This window comes from Eublepharis macularius, chromosome 7 (assembly GCF_028583425.1).
Source record: "Eublepharis macularius isolate TG4126 chromosome 7, MPM_Emac_v1.0, whole genome shotgun sequence".
NCBI classification, from domain to species: domain Eukaryota; kingdom Metazoa; phylum Chordata; class Lepidosauria; order Squamata; family Eublepharidae; genus Eublepharis; species Eublepharis macularius.
In genome coordinates this window covers 80,841,237-80,862,845 of record NC_072796.1, presented here as the reverse complement: position 1 = coordinate 80,862,845, position 21,609 = coordinate 80,841,237, and the positions used below count along the sequence as shown (strand labels likewise).

At 40.3% G+C, this 21,609-nt stretch overlaps 1 protein-coding gene across 9 annotated transcripts in view; it reads left to right on the top strand.

Annotated features, from left to right (window-relative positions):
* The window catches only part of TRAPPC8 (trafficking protein particle complex subunit 8), a 94,611-nt gene that overhangs the window by 59,852 nt on the left and 13,150 nt on the right, over positions 1-21,609 (top strand). For all 9 annotated transcript variants that reach the window (XM_054984374.1, XM_054984376.1, XM_054984373.1 and 6 more), the window contains 9 exons: positions 2,175-2,301; positions 4,007-4,164; positions 4,674-5,113; positions 7,423-7,570; positions 13,871-13,967; positions 17,601-17,669; positions 17,756-17,796; positions 18,992-19,177; positions 20,981-21,082. In XM_054984374.1, the coding sequence (XP_054840349.1) occupies positions 2,175-2,301; positions 4,007-4,164; positions 4,674-5,113; positions 7,423-7,570; positions 13,871-13,967; positions 17,601-17,669; positions 17,756-17,796; positions 18,992-19,177; positions 20,981-21,082 (1,368 nt within the window). The remainder of the gene's footprint in view (positions 1-2,174; positions 2,302-4,006; positions 4,165-4,673; positions 5,114-7,422; positions 7,571-13,870; positions 13,968-17,600; positions 17,670-17,755; positions 17,797-18,991; positions 19,178-20,980; positions 21,083-21,609) is intronic.

Here is a 21,609-nt window from a genome sequence, read left to right as displayed (position 1 = left end):
CCCTTCCCCTGTAACGTCGCCATCACCGATTTACTCATTGCTGGGCTCTGCTTTTTTGTCGCCATCTTAGGGGGGGGGGCGCCAACTAAGTTCCAAAACTCCATGAAGGGGAAGAAATCCGCGCCTTCTTAGCTTCAACTCCCACCAATCCTTCGCATACGCTTAGAAATCAGAAGGGATTCGCTTACTTACAGGTTTTCACCTTAAATCTGCTTATTGCCGTTCTCCATGGCCCGGCAGCACGCGAAGTGCTGCGCAAGTCTGCCGGCCTCCGTTGGAGCAAACGGGCAATTTACCCCCTGCATTGCTTTCAGGGGGTTCTTCCCACCGCGCTCCGGACCCTGCCTCCCTCACTGGGAGTCCTGGGGGTTAACCCTTGCGGGTCAACTGCCCAGTCAGGCTGCTCGGACGTTTCCTCCCGGACCTGCAGAGAGGAGCGTCCGACATGGCCGGGAAAACGAAACCAAATCCCTCACTTGTTTACTTCCATGCTCTATGACTGCATCACCTACAAAGTTGCCTTGCAAGAGAAGCTCAAAAAGGAAACTACTTTTGTCTTCAGCTGGCTCAAGTGTGGGAAGTGTGGGATGCTTTTTCTTTTTGTCTGCAACAGATTTCCACCCTCTCTTTCCCTCCCTCACCCACTTAAAGACCCAGTAATGCAGTACACTCCTTCCATTTATAACAAGGGAGAAAAAGAAGTGCTAGTAAAATACTAAATAATCATTTGCTTGGGTTTTTTTAAACCTTTGCCTTTTGTCCTTCAATTCAGCCCCTCTTTACTGAAAACCTCTCCCCTCAGCTCTCTAAAAACTGCAGTTCACTCTGCCTCCTCGGGTATGGCTATCGCAGGGGTGCCAGGTCCCTATACCCTCTCAGTGGGAGGGGGGACCTGGCACTTACCTTATGCTGGCAGCATGCTCTTTTTCACGTGCACGTATACTCTGGTGCCTGCACAATGATGTCAGTGCGGGGCTGATTCAGCCCGTTTGGGGCCCAAATTGGCCCCAAACGTAGCGCAGGAGCACTCCTGCGGCCAGCGCAACGACATCACTTCCAGGGGTGATGTCCCTTGGTGCCTGCTGGTCGCAGGTGACCTCTGGGGGGCTTGCCAGCTCCTGCTGATCTCTGGTGGATTGGCAAGCAAGTGTGCAAACCTCCAAGGAATCTTGGCTACTGTCCAATCAGAGCAGGCTCCATTCACCTATCCACCCCCCCTTCTTCTTTCCGTAGATGCCTATATTTAAACTCACAGTAATTTTTTTTAACACCCTGATTAGCAAGCAAAAATAAAATCCAAATTAAATACATTATATGCAAAACATTACATGCTAGCCATCTTAATAGCCTGCAGTGTGGCAAGGGTTTATCTTCTTTTGGGTACCATGAAGCCGCATGGGGTACTAGTTGGGTCTTTAGTGAAAGGATCTATAGTACTAAATTAGGAACTGGTGCTACAAGCCAAGATTCATTGATCATCTGTGGGCTGATTGCTGGTTTCTTAATTCTAAACTTATTTAACAGTCCGATGACTCAGCAGTCTTGGACAGAACCAGTCTTACAAAGATCACCCTCCATTACCATCCTCATATAGGAGCCGTTGCTGGTTTCACAAACTACTCATAGTTGAAATAAGCTTTGCATGTTTTTATTTTTACAAAAGTGAGTATGTCATGGTTATCATAAAACGTTAAAAATATATAAGGTCTAACCCCATCTTTAACTTTAGTATTCCATGCCATTACAAACACTTAACCATTTTTCAACAAGATTTCTTCATTAGTATGTTGATTTGGATCTAAATTCTGGAAATGCAGTCATTCATAGGTGGTGATGGTTGTGTGATTTCTCTTGGGAAGCAACACATTGTCATGCTGTTGTTAATAAACTGTTACTTTCCCATCTGTGGCTAAGACTCATTTTTTTAGATAACAGGGCAGCATAACCATGCTTTAATGTTGTGTCTGAACCAACCCTGTGTGCTGAATATTGCCACTAATTTCTTAAGCGCCCTTGTAGAAATAATACTTCAGTCAAACCAAGTTTAATTTCAAGGATAGGCTTTTAATAATGATAAATGTAGCCATTTGCTTTTCTGTGACTAAAATGGGGCATAAATGTAAAACAAGTGATCTGTAAACTAGCAACAACAAAAATTTAACATATCTCCACAGGCAAGACTAAAGCTCTTTCCCCATCAAACAGGGGAGCTACACATTCTGGGAGTCGTTTACAATCTTGGCACTATTCAGGGCACTACAGTGCTAGATGGAATAGACTCTTCAGTTGGATTGCAAGCAGGTAAGGCTGGGGTATGTTTCCAAGGGCAAGGTGCTAGTAGCTGTCTGTGGGACAAAAAAGAGGGCCATGGGTGCGTATTAATAATATGGAATGTAGCCTACAGAGCAAATTCTTACCGTTTGAGGCACTCTCCTTATGGATATGTACTTCATTCTAAGGACGACACTGTGAACTACATATTTATGTATCTAATTCTGATTGTGGTTCTAGAATACCTATCAAAATTCATATGTAATATAAGGGGATTCTTCAGCAAACCTGGGGAAACCACCAGGTTTGCAGGAGGGAATAATGGTGTTCAGATATCCCCAAGAAAAAAGAAGTGTTGTCTGTGAAAGCATCACAGTCTGTGACATCACAATAAAATCATTCTGAACAGAGACAGTAGTAACCTGGTGAGAGACAGTTTGGTGTAGTGGTTAAGAACACAGGACTCTAATCTAAAGAACCAGGTTTGATTCCCCACTCCTCCACTTGAAGCCAGCTGGATGACCTTGGGTCAGTCACAGCTTCTAGAAGCTCTCTTAGCCCCACCCACCTCACAGGGTGATTGTCGTGAGGATAATAATAACATACTTTGTAAACCACTCTAAGTGGGCATTAAGTTGTCCTGAAGGGCAGTATATAAATCGAATGTCTACATCAGCAGACAGCACTCAACAGAATAGCATATAGTCCCTGTCCATACCAAAGCATTTCTCTGAGCTATTTCTTACAACACAGCCCTATAATCTGGCCATCTTTCAGGCAAGTCTAGTTATGATAAGGCCTTTTCTGTGGCTATATTTACTTGTTTCTCTAGCAACAGCACCACATCTAGTATATCCCCATGGCTCTTAACTGAGTTAGCCAGGGTCAGCTGGACCCCATCAAAGGTCAGAAGCATAATGTCCTTCAGGGTCTCTGCTTTTCTAGTCAATATCACTTTCATCTTGTTTAGGTTCAATTTTAATTTGTTTGCTTTCTGCTAGTTGATAAGAAGGGAATAAAGTCCATCATGGCATTGGCACCCATGTCCTGGAATTTTCAGAACTACTCTGAATCTGTGTTTTTTCAAAACTCCGCTTAGTAAAACAAGGAGAACTCCCATCTGTAGGCAGGTGAAAATATCCACACCAGAACATTCTCAGCGATGGCTTTTATCTAGTGGAATGAATTCTTGCATAATGTTACACGGGCCCCCTTGCTACTATGCTTCCACAGTTGAATTATTTAGACACACTTTTTTGTTTTGGTTTTGTGCAGGTCATTGATTATAGCATCGGTTTGTATTTATTCCACTGTTTTTAGTGATGGTGTTATAATTGAATGTAGTGGTTTAGTTTTCTCCAGTTTGTAACTTGTATCGAGTCCTTCAGGAGAGAGGCAGGCTAGAAGTAAGTAAATAAAAATATCCCCAGATTACATGAAACTATATCACATGAAAATATGTTATCCGTATGTGGTCAGATCTCAGCTTACATATTACATATCAAAGGCTAAGAGAAAAGAAGTTGGAACCTTGTCTGGCAATTAGGCATATGCTCTTATTTGTGCTTTTATTCAGATAATGGTGTTTCCCCAGCCAACTTAGATTGACATTATAAATAGCAGCAAAATATTTTCACAGTTTTGTAAGTTTGGGTAATTATTTTCATTCTTCAAATATCAATTGGACCCCATCTATTAATTGCTGATCTTCAAGATTCTGTGTGTTTGTTTTTAGGGAAATACATTCCTAATGGAACATCAGTTAGAGGCCGACAAGATTTGGAAATCCAGGGTCCTCGCCTAAATAACACAAAGGAAGAAAAAACATCTATTAAATATGGACCAGATCGACGTTTAGATCCCATTATTACAGAGGAAATGCCTTTGCTAGAGGTACAGATGATGGTTAACAATGGCGTTAAAGAGAGAACCGCTGCTTTTGAAATATATTAATGTTCTTCTACTTCTGATTTTCTCCCATATCCACTGCCTCAGTTTAAATCTGCAGTTGCTACGTTCTACTCAGAGAATAGTAGGACTTAAGCCCTGCTTGAATGAAATAGATTTCAGGTGCAAACTAGCATAAGAGAAATCTTTTCCCCAAAGACCTTATTTAATATACTACTGAAATGTGAATTTTGCTAAGATTGTCTGAAAAGAAAGCTGTCTAAAACCAAGGAAAAAGTATTCTGTCATCTTGGTTTCCTTTACGTCCTGGGCATCTGTTTTTCACTGTCACCTCTCACTTTGTGCTATTAAAAATGGCAGAAAAATGTAGAAAGCCAAAGTTATCTGAACCTGAGCTTGAGTTTTTTTTTTAAAAAAAATGGACAAATTAAGTGCACATTCCCTTTGTCAACTTTCATGGATTGTTATATTAATATTTTTCTCTTTCAATGCAGGTATTCTTTATCAATTTTCCTACTGGACTCCTTTGTGGAGAAATCCGAAAGACTTATGTAGAGTTTATGAATGTAAGCAAGTGTCCTCTGACTGGACTGAAAGTTGCCTCTAAACGACCAGAGTGTTTTACCTTTGGCAGCAGCAGTACCGTTTTAACACCATTAAGTCCATCAACATCCGAACACTGCAGTGCTTACAAGACTGTTGTGAAACATTCTACCTCTGTAGGTTCACTGAGCTCTTCAGCTTCTTCTGTAGACTTTGGGGCTGGAACAGGAAATCAGACGGAAGTGATAGATGTCCCCCTTCCTGACTCTGTTCTCCTCCCTGGAGCTTCAATACAGCTCCCCATGTGGTTACGTGGGCCGGACGAAGAAGGCGTTCATGAAATACATTTTTTATTTTATTATGAAAGTATTAAAAAACACTCAAAAATGTGGTAAGACTTTTTAAAGCTTTTTTTGTACTTTTATGCTTTAAGCTAATTTAATTTTAGATGCATTGGGTTGATGTCAACTAAGATCTGAGCCAACTGATACATGACCTGAAGGAGCTCATGAAAGAGGGAACTTTTTTGAAGAAAGATGTGCAATACCAGGAGGTTCATTAAGGAGGGAGAATTGCTTGCTCTTGTACAAATTACAAGAACAAAACATGGTAGGATGATGGTTGTCTCCAAACATTTTCTTGTTTATTTGTATGGTCATTGTTATGACCTGTACTTTCTTTGGGGTAGATTTTTCTTTTAATCTTCCCCTTACACCCTCTGGGTAGTTTGCTGCCACCAGGAATATATTATTCCAAAATATTTTATTCGAATTTCCCCTTTGGTTTTTTTTTTTTTGAAAAATTTTTTATTGGGTTAGGATCAAATGTTTACACATTACAGTCAATATTCCCATTTCCCAATTTCTAACCCCCTCCCTTTCCTCCCCCTTTTTGTTGACTTCCAACAGTTTTCCAACCCTTTGTCCCTTTTCCCTTACTCCTTTTAATCTCCTCTATCTAACAAATATATATTCTCCCTTTATTCTAAGCAATACTTCTTTAACTATTTTTAATACTCTGTACCCTGACTATGAGTCCCATTTTCCATAATGGATAAACAATTTATCCCATTTTTCATTATTTCACTTTCAAATATTTCTATATATCATAAACTATGTAAACCATACATTCATATAAATCAACCAGTTTAACTTATACTCTATATGTTATTCATTCTATCTTCTTTCTATTTTAGTTATATTTGTTTACATTAGTATTTCTATTCCCCTTCAGTCATAAGTCTATATATGATATCAGTTCTATAGATCATAAACCATATAAATCATACATTCATATAAATCAACCAGTTTAACTTATACTCTATATGTTATTCATTCTATCTTCTTCTTTCTATTTTAGTTATATTTGTTTACATTAGTATTTCTATTCCCCTTCAATCATATGATATCAATCAATTTGACTCATATACAACTTCAAATAAACATATTCAGTTTGGTACACTGTACGGAATCAAAAAGAAAATATTATTAGTTAATCAATCCTTATAGTTAACCCTTATGATTAATTATTTTCTATCAATATTCTATTTATTATTCTATATATATCAATCTAATATCATAACTGCTTAGAAATTCTCTTTTACCTCTTCTCCTCCCCGGTAAAGTCACCCCCCTCTACATTTTATTGTACTTCAGTAGTTCTCAAACTGCCACAGTTCTCCTCCCACCTCCCATTTCTTCTCCAAATATTGTTTCAGCTTCTCCCAGTCTGTGTGAATTTCCCCTTTGGTAACGTGTTTAAGTGTCAGGCTCCTTCGTGGTTCTTTGTGGCCCTGAGGATATGAATGGGATATAGCAATGACAGCTATACTGGGATATAACAAAACAAAATAAATGTTTATTTTTCAAGAAGCGTATTGGTTTCATAAAAGTAGTTCTTAGTTCTTAAAGTTACTTCATTTACTCTCATTCACACAGATCTCTTCCAAGGCTTCACACACAGTTAGCCTCTTTCTCTAGGCTCTATATTTGTCTCACAGAAATGCTTAAAACTCCTCAGGCAGCACACAGCTAGCCTCTCTGACTCTTATTCACAGAAATATGAAACCTGCTTAGGCAGCACACAGCTGGCCTCTCTTTCCCTGACTGAGTGTCCTTTCACAAACATGCTCAGTTCAGGTTCCACACAGGTTATATTTCTCTCATAAACACTTCAACATATTCAGGCAGCACACAGCTAGCCTGCTTTCTTCTGACTGAAAACTTTCTCTCCCTACTATCAGTCTCAAACTGCATTCACTCCGCCCACACTCTCAGTCATCAACCAATCACATCACTCACTCTTCCCTCTCTCACCCCCACTCTTCACCTAGCTCAAACCAAGCATTTAAAGACACATGCACCCATTTACTTGAAATCATTACAGTCATATAGCCTGTAGAAGTTCTTGTAGGGGCGTGTGCTCAGATGTGAGGGAAAAGGGACTGCAAGTGTTCTTTATCTCTTCTGCTGTTATTGGTCCCAAGATAGAACTGTATTTTTTTAAAAAAAATCTGTTAAATTATCTTGTACAAAAGCTACAGCTTCTGGTATATTGTTTTTATAATTTGTTATTCATTTTCTATCTTTAGAGCATATGATGAGGCCTAATACGGGACCATTTGTGTGATACTAACTGCTGAAATATATATGAAGGCAATATGGTGCATAAACTAAAATATAAACTGTTTTCTTTTTCTAGTCACAGAGTATTGAGACACACGGCAGTTATTTGTACCAGTCGATCACTGATTGTTCGAGCTACTGTGTTTCGAAGTAATGCTCTTGAGGATGAAAAAGGTGAAGGTGACAATATGCTAGTGTTTGTGGATGTGGAAAATATCAATACTGTAAGTTTGCTCAGAATTGGGGTAACATTACTTGTAGCTTTTTAAAAAAAACCCAGAGCCTTTTGTCATTACAGCAAACTCCTGCATGATTTTTAGAATTATGTATAGAGTTAATCTTAAAGTCAATTGAGCTAAACTTGTATTCAAGGCATTGTAAAAGTTTGCAAATGAAATTCCATTTGATGAGATCTCAGTATAAATTAGCTGCAGTATAATTTTTTGGCCTTAACCTTTTCAACGTTTACTTATACTACAACGATGTATGAGATAAAATAACACTTAAGCCCAAACTTGATATTATGTGTAAAACGTGGCTGCCACAGGGACTCACAGCCAGACAGCACTTGCAAGTTCTCCATGGAAATTCAACTCAGAAGTGGCACGGGCCTGATTCAGATCTCAGTATGGAGCAGTGTGCCCTGCCACAAAGCGATTCTGAGTCTGTAAAATGGTATGGGGTGAAGCCTCTCCTCTGCACCACAGTCACATTCTTAGTTTGGTTCCTGCAGAGCATCAGAATGGAGTTCTCATCAGGGAACTTACAGCTACTGTCCTGCAAGTCCCAGTGACAATCAGGAGTTAAACATGATCTTCAATATCCAGTAGAACCTTAAAGACCTGCTAGATTGCATCTGATTCTCAACACGGTCCATCTATGGATACTTAAAGCCAGAGATTGGAGCCATGAACAGACAAGACAGATCTTTCTACAATCCTGAAAAAAGCTCCAGGTTTGCATAACCCCACCCCACCCCTACAAATCTTTTTAAAAAAATCATATTGGAAGTTAATCACTCCCCCCTAGATGCAATGCCTCTACTTTTATGAAATAAATGTTCTCTTGAGGTCTCACTGGCTGTTTGGAGGGTTGCTAGGCAAACCATCACAACATTACCAGTCTTCAAACCTTAATTTATGCCAGTAAAAGTAAAAGAGGGTGTCTTTTCCAGGGCCATTTTGACCTTCCAATCCACCCTTCCTTCCTCCCCCCCACCCCCGACCTGGAGGGAGGACTCATTAGGGCTGGGCCAAGCAGCAATCACAAGGCACCTTGCTACCATTCAGTTTGTGCAACTTACTCAGGTGTGGCAGTGGCTGTTGGACAGCTTGATGCCCCACAAATTGCCCACTGGTAGCCTCCAGCACAACTTGTATGACTTGGCCGGGCCTGGGAGCTGCTACCACACAACTCACTGGAGTGACTTGCCACCACCCGATTTTTGCAACTTGAGTAGACTTTTCCTAGGGAGAGGCTGCCAGGGGGAAAGAAGAAAGCTGAGACCAATTGTTATGTAGTGGTTAGTGTCAGACTAGGATCTGTGAGACTCAGAGCAGAACCACAAGTGACAAAAGGCACAGATTAGACACTTGTCAGCTTCCCTCAAGTTTTGATGGGAAATGTAGGCAGCTTGGCGGAATGTTGGACAAGTGACAGTTGAAAAGTCCATTGGACAGCAGTCAGAGAGCCAAGCTGCAAGACCAGGACGCCTACATTCCCCATCAAAACTTGAGGGAAGCTGACAAGTGTCCAATCTGTGCCTTTTGTCACTTGTGGTTCTGCTCTTAGGTTCAAAGCTTGCTGGTTGACTTTGGGCTTGTTGTGAAGATAACATGGAAGAGAAGAGAATGTCGTAAGCTGCTTTGGTGTAGTAGTTAAGAGTGCGGGACTGTAATCTGGAGAGCCGGGTTTGATTCCCCACTCCTCCACTTGAAGCCAGCTGGGTGACCATGGGTCAGTCACAGCTCTTCCAGAGCTCTCTCAGCCCCACCCACCTCACAGGGTGTTTTGTTGTGGGGATAATAATAACATACTTTGTAAACCACTCTGAGTGGGCATTAAGTTGACCTGAAGGGCGGTATATAAATCAAATGTTGTTGTTGTAGCTCCTTCTGACTCCCTGTGCCTAGAAGTCAGAGGAACCCCTTACCTCACAATAAACCCTGGAAAGACCACCAATCACCCTCTCCCAGATTCCAAGGATGGGATACTCACAAGCAAAACAACTAAGCTTGGAAAAATTAGTACTTTATTAAACAATTTTATTAAATTATCACATTTCAGCAGTTCTGAAGCATAAAACAATAAAGCTATCTGAGCTAGGTCTTACAACTGTTACCTGGAACTGAGTCGTTCTTTAGCTTGTCTGCACAGATGGTTTGAGTAGCAACCATCTACACAAGCAAGGCGCCTAAACTCATCCAGTTGCTATTGTCACTGCTGTCCTCTCATCATTATGCTCCTAGTTAGATCTTAGGGCAGTTAGAGGCTTTGGGCTTGCATTGACCAATCAGGAGGTCAGTTTCTGGTAACTTTCCAGAACACTGGTTCAAGTGCTCTTCAATCCCCCCTCCCGACACTAAAATCAAGCTGTATCACTCTCTGGCTGAAATGCCCTTGAATGGATTGAATTGGAATGTCTTTTACCCAGGTGCACTGAGTTAGCAGAACTGAGTTCTGAGCTGTTTCATTAACTCGTGATGCACCAGGGCTCTGTTGCATCACAGTGGTTTACATCATTCTCCCCTCTTCCATTTTATTTTGTCAACAACTCTGCGAGGTAGGTTATACTGAGAGAATGTGAGTGACCCAAGGGCAGAGCAGGGATTCAAACCTGGGTCTCCCAGATTCTAATCCAACAATCTTAACCCCTATAACACCACTTGCATCTGATGAAGAGAACTGTGGTTCTCAAAAGCTTATGCTACAATAAAGTTGGTTAGTCTTAAAGGTGCTACTGGACTCTTTACTGTTTTGCAACTACAGACTAACACGGCTAACCCCTCTGGATCTATAACACCACTGGCTCACAAACACAGAAAGCTGCCTGATACTGTTAGTCCATTGGTCTTTCAAAGTCAGTATTATTTACTCTGACTGGCAACATCTCTCCAGACCCTCAGGTAGAAAGGTCTTTCACATCACCTACTACTGTAACAGACTCTCTTATTCACACCTTACCAAAGCTTCCACCATCTCAGAAGAAAGATTTATCTTTTACTGTTGGATAGTTTTCAGCATTTTGTAAGGCCTGTCAAACAGAACTGCTTTTTGAACAAGTTCTGCTAATTAGTACATTATTTATAGGGTCCTTTTGCTTTGCTCCTCCTTATCAAAGTACACAGACACTTTTCTAGAAAATTTTTATTAGGTGAGAATATTAATATACAACTTTCAAATAGCATCTCATTATCCTTTCCCCCACCCTTTCCCTCCCCCCCTTTTCCAAGACTTCCAAAAGCTTTCCAACCCTATAGCCTAATCTATTCCCAATCTGTCCCCTTTTTCTGTAACTCCTTATCTCATGTTTACTTACTCTTTTATTCAACTAAGCCCTATCTATTAACTTCAAAAATATTGCTATAAACTTAAAATCTATTATCTATTACTTTATATTAGCTCCACATATATTTAAATTTAAACTAACTGTCGGATAAAATATCTACTTTAGTAATTCTAACAATATCTATTAACTCTAAGTCCACTTACATTTGGGCTAACAATTAGCTAATACTTCACTTCATATGGTAAAGATTCTATCTCTTCTCATAACAAATCCATTCTAATAATTTTCAAATTGCCATAATTCCCCCTTTACGTCCCACTTCTTTTCTAAATATGTTTTCAATCTTCCCCAGTCCGTAAAAAATTCCGCTGGATTCTGATCTCTCAGCTTCCTTGTCATTTTATCCATTTCCGCCATGTACAGCAATTTATGCATCCAATCTTCAGTAGTTGGTATTTCTTGCACCTTCCATTTTTGCGCATATAAAAGTCTTGCTGCCGTCGTCATATAGAATAGTAATGTTCGGTATTGAGTAGGAACATCTTCCATGCTTAAGTTCAATAGCAATAGTTCTGGGTTCTTCTTTATTTGAATCTGCAATATCTCATTTATTACCTCTATAATATCTCCCCAGAACTGTCTGGCTATTTCTACACAGACACTTTTCTAGAGTTTATTTCTTTTATTATTGGAATTACACTCTCGTTTTTTAGAGAAGCAAGATATCAAAATATATATGGTCATTAATATAAATCCTACAAAAATACAACACAGAAAAGCAATAAGAATTAGGTTTGCTAACATTTCCTAATTAACTCTAAGTTTAAAACAATCAAAGTTTCTACGAAATGCATTAAGATTCCCATAGCAACGGTAAAATTCTCACCTAGACTCTCTTGAGATTTCTTCCAATCAGAACTCTAACATACTATCTGAATTTTATACATTATCTTATGCAAATATCTAAGATCTTTTTCTTGTGATAGCATAAACAAACTATGATTGGTTTGATGCTTCATTAAATATTTATAATTTCTATTGTATAACCTTTTAATTAGCCAAAAATGATGTTATAGCCAACTTGCAGAACAAAACTATAAATCTGTGGGAAATGACAGAACAAGTTAAGTTGGTAGATCACCATTGGTTCATTCTCTGATAGAAGAACATTAATCTAGATACGAGTCCACTATTTTTAATTGGCTGTCAAAGATGAAAGCTACACCTGTTTTGGTTGTACAATTCTGTTAGAAGAAACTCAAGACAGTTCATTCAAAGTGCAGAAGTTCACCTAGAATACAAGTGTACTACTTTGTATTGCTTAGTATTGCTTATTGCAACCTATATTACTGTGACAGTACCTGATCCTTTGAACTAGAGATGCCAGGAACTGAACTTGGCCGTCCTCTGCACACAAGATGCTATTCCATTGAGCCACAGACCCATCCTCTGTCATTTTATCATAATTTAGCAATCATTTTGCAGCATTCAGTTACATTATATAGGTTATACTTGTTCAACAATTTGCTAAGAACCTGTTGTGACAGGTTTTTGTTTTAGGGATTGTACCTGGGGAGAGATCAGTTGTGAACCTTGGACACATGCATTGTACTAGGAGCAGAGAGAAGTGAGCAACCAAACCAGAAAACTCCATGTGCTTGACCCTTTGAGAATAAAACTTGTATTAAAAAGTTTTAATCTCTAGAGCCGGGGTAGATTATCATGGTAAAATAAATATGGGGTCTACTAGTTCAGATGTTCACTTTTCCCTGATCTCTCTGAACACAATCCTGGAAGGAAAATAATGTTTAAATAAATCTTCATTGCTTGAGTTTGTGCAGGGTGAGCAGTTGTTTAATTGGTTGTTGTGGGTTTTCTGGGCTCTATTGCCGTGGTCTTGGCATTGTAGTTCCTGACGTTTCGCCAGCAGCTGTGGCTGGCATCTTCAGAGGTGTAGCACCAAAAGACAGAGATCTCTCAGTGTCACAGAGATCTGAGAGATCTCTGTCTTTTGGTGCTACACCTCTGAAGATGCCAGCCACAGCTGCTGGCGAAACGTCAGGAACTACAATGCCAAAACCACGGCAATACAGCCCGGAAAACCCACAACAACCATCGTTCTCCGGCCGTGAAAGCCTTCGACAATACAGTTGTTTAATTAGTTGTTCCATTAAAAGCCAGGTACAGTAAATGTTTTGTTACCAAGTACATACAGGGAATGGAGGTTACTGCTCAATCAAATGTGCTGGATAATCAAGCTTATTGCTCTGCTGAGCCTTAACCGAGAGGTATTCACAGCAATCAGACATCCCATTAAGAACACTACCATGACAGCCCCCATGCCTGGTGGGACCTTGGCTCTTCTCGTTGAGCTGTGATGGGAGCCATCCTCTCAGCATACAAACAAGGAGGCCAGCTACCCAGAAGTCCTCTGACAGAGCTGGCTCAAGGCAGGCTGGGAGGCAGGCGCTTGAGAATGATGTTGGCTGACAACGCCAGCTGGCAAAAGCTTCACAAAAGCTAGAGACATCAAGCAGGCCAACTACAGAGTCCTGAGTGGGGCATGCATGTGCCCAAAGACACAGGGTTATGGTGATTCAGGGGAGGAGCTTGTCCTGAGGCTGTGTCAATTCTGGATAACCAAGTGCTGGATAACATAGATTTTACTGTAATTTAAAAAATCAGAGATTAAAATGTTTTAAATGGATAGTGACTGCATTTGTTACATTTAAGAGGGAATAGTGAGAGCTCCAGTTCCTAAAAAGCTTGGGACTGTTATGTCATAAGGTCACTGATTCTAACCAGGCATTTATGTGTTGAGCAAATGCAGCTATATTAGAACTGAGACCATGGGCACCCTAATAAAAATATACTCTCCCTCTTGCTTCTGATTGGACTGTTTTTGTGCTGCATTAACCTTCTTAAAAGGGACAAAAAATTGTCTAGCTTATATAACAAAAACCTGGCTCTTGAAACCAATTACTTACATCTTTCTGTTTTCTTGGGGATTTCTTAGAGTGAAGCTGGTGTAAAAGAATTTCACATAGTACAAGTGTCTAGTAACAGTAAAAACTGGAAGCTGCAAGAATCCATAAATCTCTCTGAAGACAAAGGTTTGTGCATTTGCAATTCAAATTCTGTTTATACATTTATGTAAATGACTAGCAATAAAGCCTGTTGTGGTAAAAAAACACACAACTGGCTCTAGAAAGGGGAGGGTGGGCAGGTGGGTATTTCCCTGCTCCACTCCTGATCCCAGCCAAATGAAGAGGCGGGCCTTGCCACCTGCTCCATGCCTGATCCCAGCTGGGTGAAGCGGGGAGTGGGCATTGCCACCTGTTCCACTCCTGATCCCAGTTGAGTGAAGAAGGAACGGGCATTTCCTCCAACACTGCACCTGATTCCGGCTGAGTGAAGTGGGGTGGGGGCATTGCTGTCTGCTCTGTACCGGCTTCCAGCAGGTTGAACGAGCGGCGAGCATTGCCTCTTGCTCCACACTTGATCCAGGCCAGGTGAAGTGGGTGGGCATTGTCACTTTCTCCTCGACTGATCCCGGCTGAGTGAAGGGGGGCAGGCATTGCCACCTGCTCGACTCCTGATCCTTGCTGGGTGAAGATGGAGGTGGGCATTGCCTCCTGCTCTGTGCCTGATCCAGGCTGGGTAAAGGGGGATAGGCATTGCTTTATGCTCTGCTCCTGATTCCAGCCAAGTGAAGGGGGCAGGCATTGTCACCTGCTCCTCACCTGATCCTGGCTGGGTGAACAGGGGCAGGCATTACCACTTGCTCCGCTTCTGAACCCAGGTGGGTGAAGGTGGGGGGTGGGCATTGCCACCTGCTTGACTCTTGATCCTTGCTGGGTGAAGATGGAGGTGGGCATTGCCTCCTCCTCTGCGCCTGATCCAGGCTGGGTAAAAGGGGATAGGCATTGCCTTATGCTCTGCTCCTGATTCTGGCCGAGTGATCCTGGCTGAGTGAAGAGGGGCGGGCATTGCCACTTGCTCCACTCCTGATCCCAGCTGGGTGATGGCGGGGGCAGGCATTGCCACTTGCTTTGCTCCTCATCCCAGGTGGGTGAAGGCGTTGGCATTGCCACCTTCTCCGCTCCTGATCCCAACTGGATCAAGGCAATTACGGGTAGAAGTAGCAAGAAAGGACTGACGTCCCCGTCATGCAAATTAACAATAACAAGTTAGAAATTAAATAAACAGCATTAAGAACTGTATAATTTAAATCCACCTCTGAATTCGGGCTGGTGTACAAATAAATGCAATTTATATGGAACAACAAAAGAAACAAAATGTATTAGAGCTAATACATCGTAGCTCAGTCATACAATCATATGTACAGAGTTCCAATTTGCAACAATTGTTGCTGATGCAAGTATAAACCACAGATGTCCGTTTGGAATGTCTATATGGACTTGAAAGTATATACACGGCTTCAGTTGCCAGCGTGAAAGGAGGATTCCCAACTTCTCCCTGGGCAATCATCAAATAATGTGAACTTCCGACAGGATTCCGGTTAATGTCCTGTTTCATGGTCCTCTTTATCACAGCAAATTTGCTTATTTCTGCAAAGAAGTATTATATGAGGAATCTGCCGAATTTACAAATATAACACATGTTGTATGACATAATTATTTCCTCTACTCACTGCGTCCCAGCACGTAAATTCACGACCGCAGATAATGCTTGGTCTCTGGCTGGTGAAGCCCACCTTCACACTGAACCCTTTTAAATGAGTGTTACAACCCTTCATATACATCTTTAAAGGTGCAGAGTATCACCACACGTTACATACCAAATACATATACAGCATTAATAGGAAACCATGTCCCTTCATAAACAGAATTCAACCGAAAGAGTTCATAAAAAACAAGAATAGTCGATATTGGTATTCAAACCACATGGTCCCGTGCAATCTAACTTGAACGCCCAGTACGCTTCTCTTCTCAACAATACATTATTGGAATCCTTTGATCTATCTGCTTTCAAAACTTCTATAACTGAGAACCTGAACTGTCTCTTGTTAGTATGATGGTCCAAAAATGGTTTGGCAAGTGCAACATCTGTGATCTGGTGTCCACCGGACCTACGTTTAGAGTTAGTTAGACCCTTAGGGAAATCAAACTCAGGCATTTCTCCACATGCAGTACTACAGGCGTCGTTTACATAATTGAATGCAGCTGCCCCCGTATTTACATAGGGAGTACTAGCAAAGCAGTTAAGATCCGCATTCAAGAACACATTTCCAAATCTCTTGTGGCACCACTTACTCAACATTTTTTGGACCATCATACTAATGAGTACAAGCTGCCTTTTACACTTTTTAAAATTAGAAACAGTAAATTCTTCTAAGCGAACAGGAAGAATGTTGTAACATATTACTTTGCATCACATTGTATTTAATAGCTCAGTAAGTTATTTAATAGCTCGGCAAGTCTTAGGTTATGTCTTTTGCCTGCCTTGAGAGGTTGTAAACAAAACCCAGGGATAAATACTCAGTAGAGCCAGTTAAATACAAATATGAATACAAAGTGAAATTCTTTTAGACGTTAATAAGTGCAATGCAAGAAAAAAACAACACAATTCCATAATGTACAAATCTAGTTGAGAAAATTTAAATGACCATCGTAGTCGGGTAAGTACAAGGAACAGTCTTAGTCAATTTCTACAAACCGTGCTTCCTAGAAACAAAAAGACGGCGCTGGAGACAAAATGAATCAAATAAGTGTCCATTTGTTCTCAGCTCTTCTAGAAGTCCCAGTGTCCGTACAGTCCAAACAGCTGTCAAAGATGTAAAAAGAACAAAAGTGGAATGGTGGTAGCAGTAAGTAATCTTCTCCGTTCGTTCTTGTGTATGTGGAAATAGACAGATGGTTCCCAGGAACATGAGCAGTCCTGGGTCGGCCCGATAAGCGGCCAGCAAGATATAATTAATTAGCTTGTTTCATCTAGCCAAGATTTCCTCAGGGGCCATGACGGCTAAGTAATTCTTAAGTGCAGTATTTTCTCAGCACTGCAAGGTCAGTCAAGACGGCATACCCCACCATCATCACTGAATTGAAATACTTAACGTGCTACTTGTTACAACCAACCTTAAAGGAATAGTACCCTGTATAACCACACTGCATGCCCTTAGCTGATTAATTTGATCTTGCCGGCTGCTTGTCGGGCCGACCCGGGACTTCTCGTGTTCCTGGGAACCATCTGTCTATTTCCACCTATTCAAGAATGAACAGAGAAGATTACTTACTGCTACTACCATTCCACTTTTGTTCTTTTTACATCTCTGACGGCTGTTTGGAGTGTACGGACACTGGGACTTCTAGAGGAGTTGAGAACAAACGGACCTTTATTTGATTCATTTTGTCTCCAGCGCCGTCTTTTTGTTTCTAGGAGGCACGGTTTGTAGAAATTGACTAAGACTGTTCCTTGTACTTACCGGACTATGATGGTCATTTAAATTTTCTCAACTAGATTTGTACATTATGGAATTGTGTTGTTTATATCTTTCGGTTGCACTAATTAGTGTCTAAAAGAATTACACTTTATATTCGTATTTGTATTTAACTGGCTCTATTGAGTATTTATCCCTGGGTTTTGTTTACATTTTGTACTGGTTCTGTGTTCCCAGGGTTGCCCTCGGGTTGTCAGTAATTTGCCTTGAGAGGTTGGAAAAGAATTTGTTAGCGGTCGGACTGATGTTACATAGTTATGACATGTTTGGTCATTTCTTCTATTAGATATTAAGCTGGCTAACAGAGAGAAAGGAAAACTGTGCTTGAAAGCAGTAAGATGCAAAAATTTATTAGGTAAGTGTTTATTTTTTGGAATAATCGTTCCTAATATTAAATCACATTTTGAGGAACTGACCCTTTCTTTTCTCTTCTTCTCTTAGAAAATTATACATTTGCAGATATTATTTTTGGAAATGAACAGGTACATGTCATCATTTAGCATATGCTATGCTTAGTGTGAAAAAAGAGCTTTTGTTTCTTATTGTGATATTCTGTGGGTGGAAAAATCCCCACTAAATCTGTATAGGGGAAATAGTGCAAGTCATTTTTTTAAAAAAATCCAATAGTAGATGTGTCTTACGTCATTTGTTCACTAAGTTCAGAAATCATGTCTGGGAACATTTTAAAATGCTGTTAATTAATACACCATGTTCTGCATGATACACATTCTGAATATGGCAACACTCTGGTCCTATTAATGATGTAAATGAGTCTTCAGAGCTGCTGCAAGTATAGTGTTTAAGTAGTTGGGTTGCAAGGCAGCACTCTGCTCATTTGAATCCCACTCCTGCCATGAGCTCAGCAGGTGGCCTTGGTTAAGCTACTCCTCTCAGCCCCAGCTCTCCAGCTGTATTGTGGGGATAGTAATAACACTGACTATGTTCACCACTCTGAGTAGGCACTAATCTGTCTAGAAGATCAGTATATAAGTACACTGTTACTATTATTATTATTCAAGGTCTTGGGCTCCCCCTCCTTTCCTCATATGTGGGGCGCACTTCCTGGTTTCATACTAACTACAGTTTCTTGTGATGTCTGAATTGGGCAAAAGGACAAATTGTGGTATATTTCTTGCTATGATCTGGTCTTCTGAAAGTAGCTTAGTCCTGGTTTAGAATACAGAGTTGAGACCAAGAAGTTCTAAAGCAGTTTATCATTTTTCTGGGTTTGAATATCACAACAAATGGTGATTTGTATCAAACTAGGAAGTCCTCAGTCTGCACCACATGCATGGCTGAAGGAAGGAGTGGCAGGAAAGTTGCTCAGTCCAAATCAAGGTATGTTCATGATGTCTGAACACAGACTCTGTATACACTGTATTTGAGTTTGTATCTGAACTCTCTTCCCCCACCCCCAACCAAACTGTTGTAAAGCTCATTAAAAAAAATCTAGAGTTGGGGGTGGGGGAATGCACACTGAAACAATTTCCCCCCTTTAATTTTTTCTTACTGAATACCTGTTTTTGAACTTGGGGAACTTGAAGAATAGTTTGAGGGTAACAACATATGAAAGACAAGAGTGCATGAAATTCTTTTGAGTTATAGTTTCTGTTTCTGTTTGACAAATACTTTACTAGGTATTTTAAAAAGCAACATATAATATACTGCTTTTTATAGATTATCAGTTCCACTAGTCCATGTGCAGACTTCTTTTTCCGAAGCTTGCCTTCTGAATTTAAAAGGACTCAATCACAACCCAGTATGCATAATTCAAAAGGAACTGCAAAACCGACTCTTGACAACGTTGTTAGACTGGTACAGAAATGTAGTGAAGTGGACTTGAATATCATTGTACTTTGGAAGGTATGTATGAGGATATTATGTCTGAAGTTTTTCAAAGAACTTGATAAAAGTTATATAAATCTTAAATAAAAGTGTGTATATGTAAGAAGAGTAGGACTGAATTGCATGAATCTCTTGTTAGTGGTAGGCTCTTCCTCCAGTGGAAGAGGCATGTTCTGCCAGAAAATGGCTCCACCTTTAGTGGAATGGACCTCATAAGATCAAAATCTTTAGACTGTTTTCAAAGACTAAGAAGGAAAGCATTTTAGTATTTTTCTGTTTAAAAGTAGCATCATGAGTATAAGCTAAAGGCCCAAAAGAACATGTGATGTAGTAGACACATGAGCAAATCTAAAAATGCTTTGTTATCTGAGGCCCAGTCCCCTTCTATGCAACCATGATAGAGCAGCCCCAGGGCAAGGCACAGCTGAGTGGGTCCCACAGACAGTGGAGGATGCAGGGGAGCAGGCCACAGGAATGCAGGGTGCTGGTGATGGCCCCAATGCCAGCCTACCAGGGCTGGAAGCAGGAGGAGATGCTCCCCATGATACTGCAGACCTGATCAGCTGGCTGGCAGGCAGAAGGAGAGAAGTCTGGCCAAATGTCCCAGCTGGGGGGGGGGGCAATGGAGGATGTCTTGCCTAATTAGAGAGGGATCTAAGCTCCCTGGCCTTTGTGCCTGTATGAGCATGGCCACAGCTGTTGGGGCAGGATCAGGAAAAGGCCTCCTGGGATGAATGGGGAGGTGGGGTTGAAAGCAGCCCCTGCATAAAGGAAGCAAAGGAGGTGGCCTGGGAGGGAGGAGAGGTGAGTTCCCAATCTCAGGGTATGGAGTAGAAAAAAAACCCTAAAAGGCACCATTCCTCACATCTGGAGGCATCTGAAAAGGGACAAGGCTGAAGGAGACTGGAGAGGAGAGCTGGAAGAGCAACTGTGCACCCCACTCTCTTGTTGTAACACTATCCACCTGGAATAAACAGCATAATCTAATGGCAGTAGCCTTCTGGTACATTTTCTTTTCAGGCTGAGGATGGACAGGCAATACAGTGTACACTTGCCCTGACAGCCCCCACATCTTGTCTAAATAACTTAAGAATTGCCCTAATTATTTTTATTTAAAGTTGTTAGTTTCACTATTTTAATAAATATTTATTAAATTTATGTCCTATCTTTTCTTTTTTAAAAAAATGAAGTTTCCTACAGCAGGAAGAAAACACAAATTGAATAAATGTAAGCTTTCATAAGGCTGTCTGAGTTTTTTTCCCAAAGGTTGTATAAGTTCAGTGTTTGCTAATGGTATGTGGATGAAAGCAAGAATTGTATGCGTTCCTTTCTCCAGAAAATTCAAATCTATCTTAAATATTTTAATATTTGCACCCAGGGGGTTGAATCCAAGGGAATCCTGCCAAATGAGGAGTCATCTTCTAATGGAAGGAAGTCCTTGGATCCAACCTGTTGTCTTTGAACTATTGAGATGGCAATACTGGAGTAAAATTACATGAAAATATCTTTTAAATTAGGCACTTAAAAGGCTATTTATATTTACCAGTTATTTTTTTAACATAAACATTCAACTTATATGTTGCCTTCAAGGAGCTTAAGGTGGGGTAACTCTTCCACCATCTCACAACAACTCTATGAGTAGGTTACTCTGTAAGAGTGTGACTGGCTCAAGGTCACCCTATAAATTTAACGGTGTAGTAAGGATTGAATCTAGGACCTCCTGATCCTAGTCCATCACTCTTTGCCCTTCACTCTCAGTTATGCCTTATCTCTCACAAAGTTTTTATTGTGATATTTCTCTTTCATTTTTGTCCTCTACAGGCATATGTTATAGAAGATAACAAGCAGCTTATTTTGGAAGGCCAGCATCATGTTGTGCTTCATACAGTAGGAAAGGAGGCATTTTCATGCCCACAGAAGCAGGTATTATGGAACACATTTCTTTTTAGTGTTTAATAAATGTTCAGTTTGCTTTTCAAAATGATCTTGATGGCATTTGGTTGTAATACTTTAAAATGTTTAAAAATATACTATTTCTTAACTTTTGTATATGTAACCCAAGAGATAAAATATTTTAATTTTACAAGAATACAATGCAGCAAAATGTTAGAATAATATTAACTACATGAATTTACTTCCTAAATATATAAATAAATGAGGTGTTTGTGAAAAATGTATTTGTAGATCATAAACCAAAAATACATTAATCTGCATTAATGTTAAAATACATTGATAACAAATAAACATAATGGAATAGTTATTTTGAACACAGTGTTCATGATGTATAAATGTGCTTTCAAATCCATATTAAGTAGTTTTCGTGGCTTTAACATAGAGCTTGTTTCCTCCAGGCCATCTATGCATAGTGATAATTCATGTTACCTATGGGTAAAATGTAAATCTTTCACCTTACAGTCCAGACACTGCTATCTGTTGCAGTCCAAATTGAG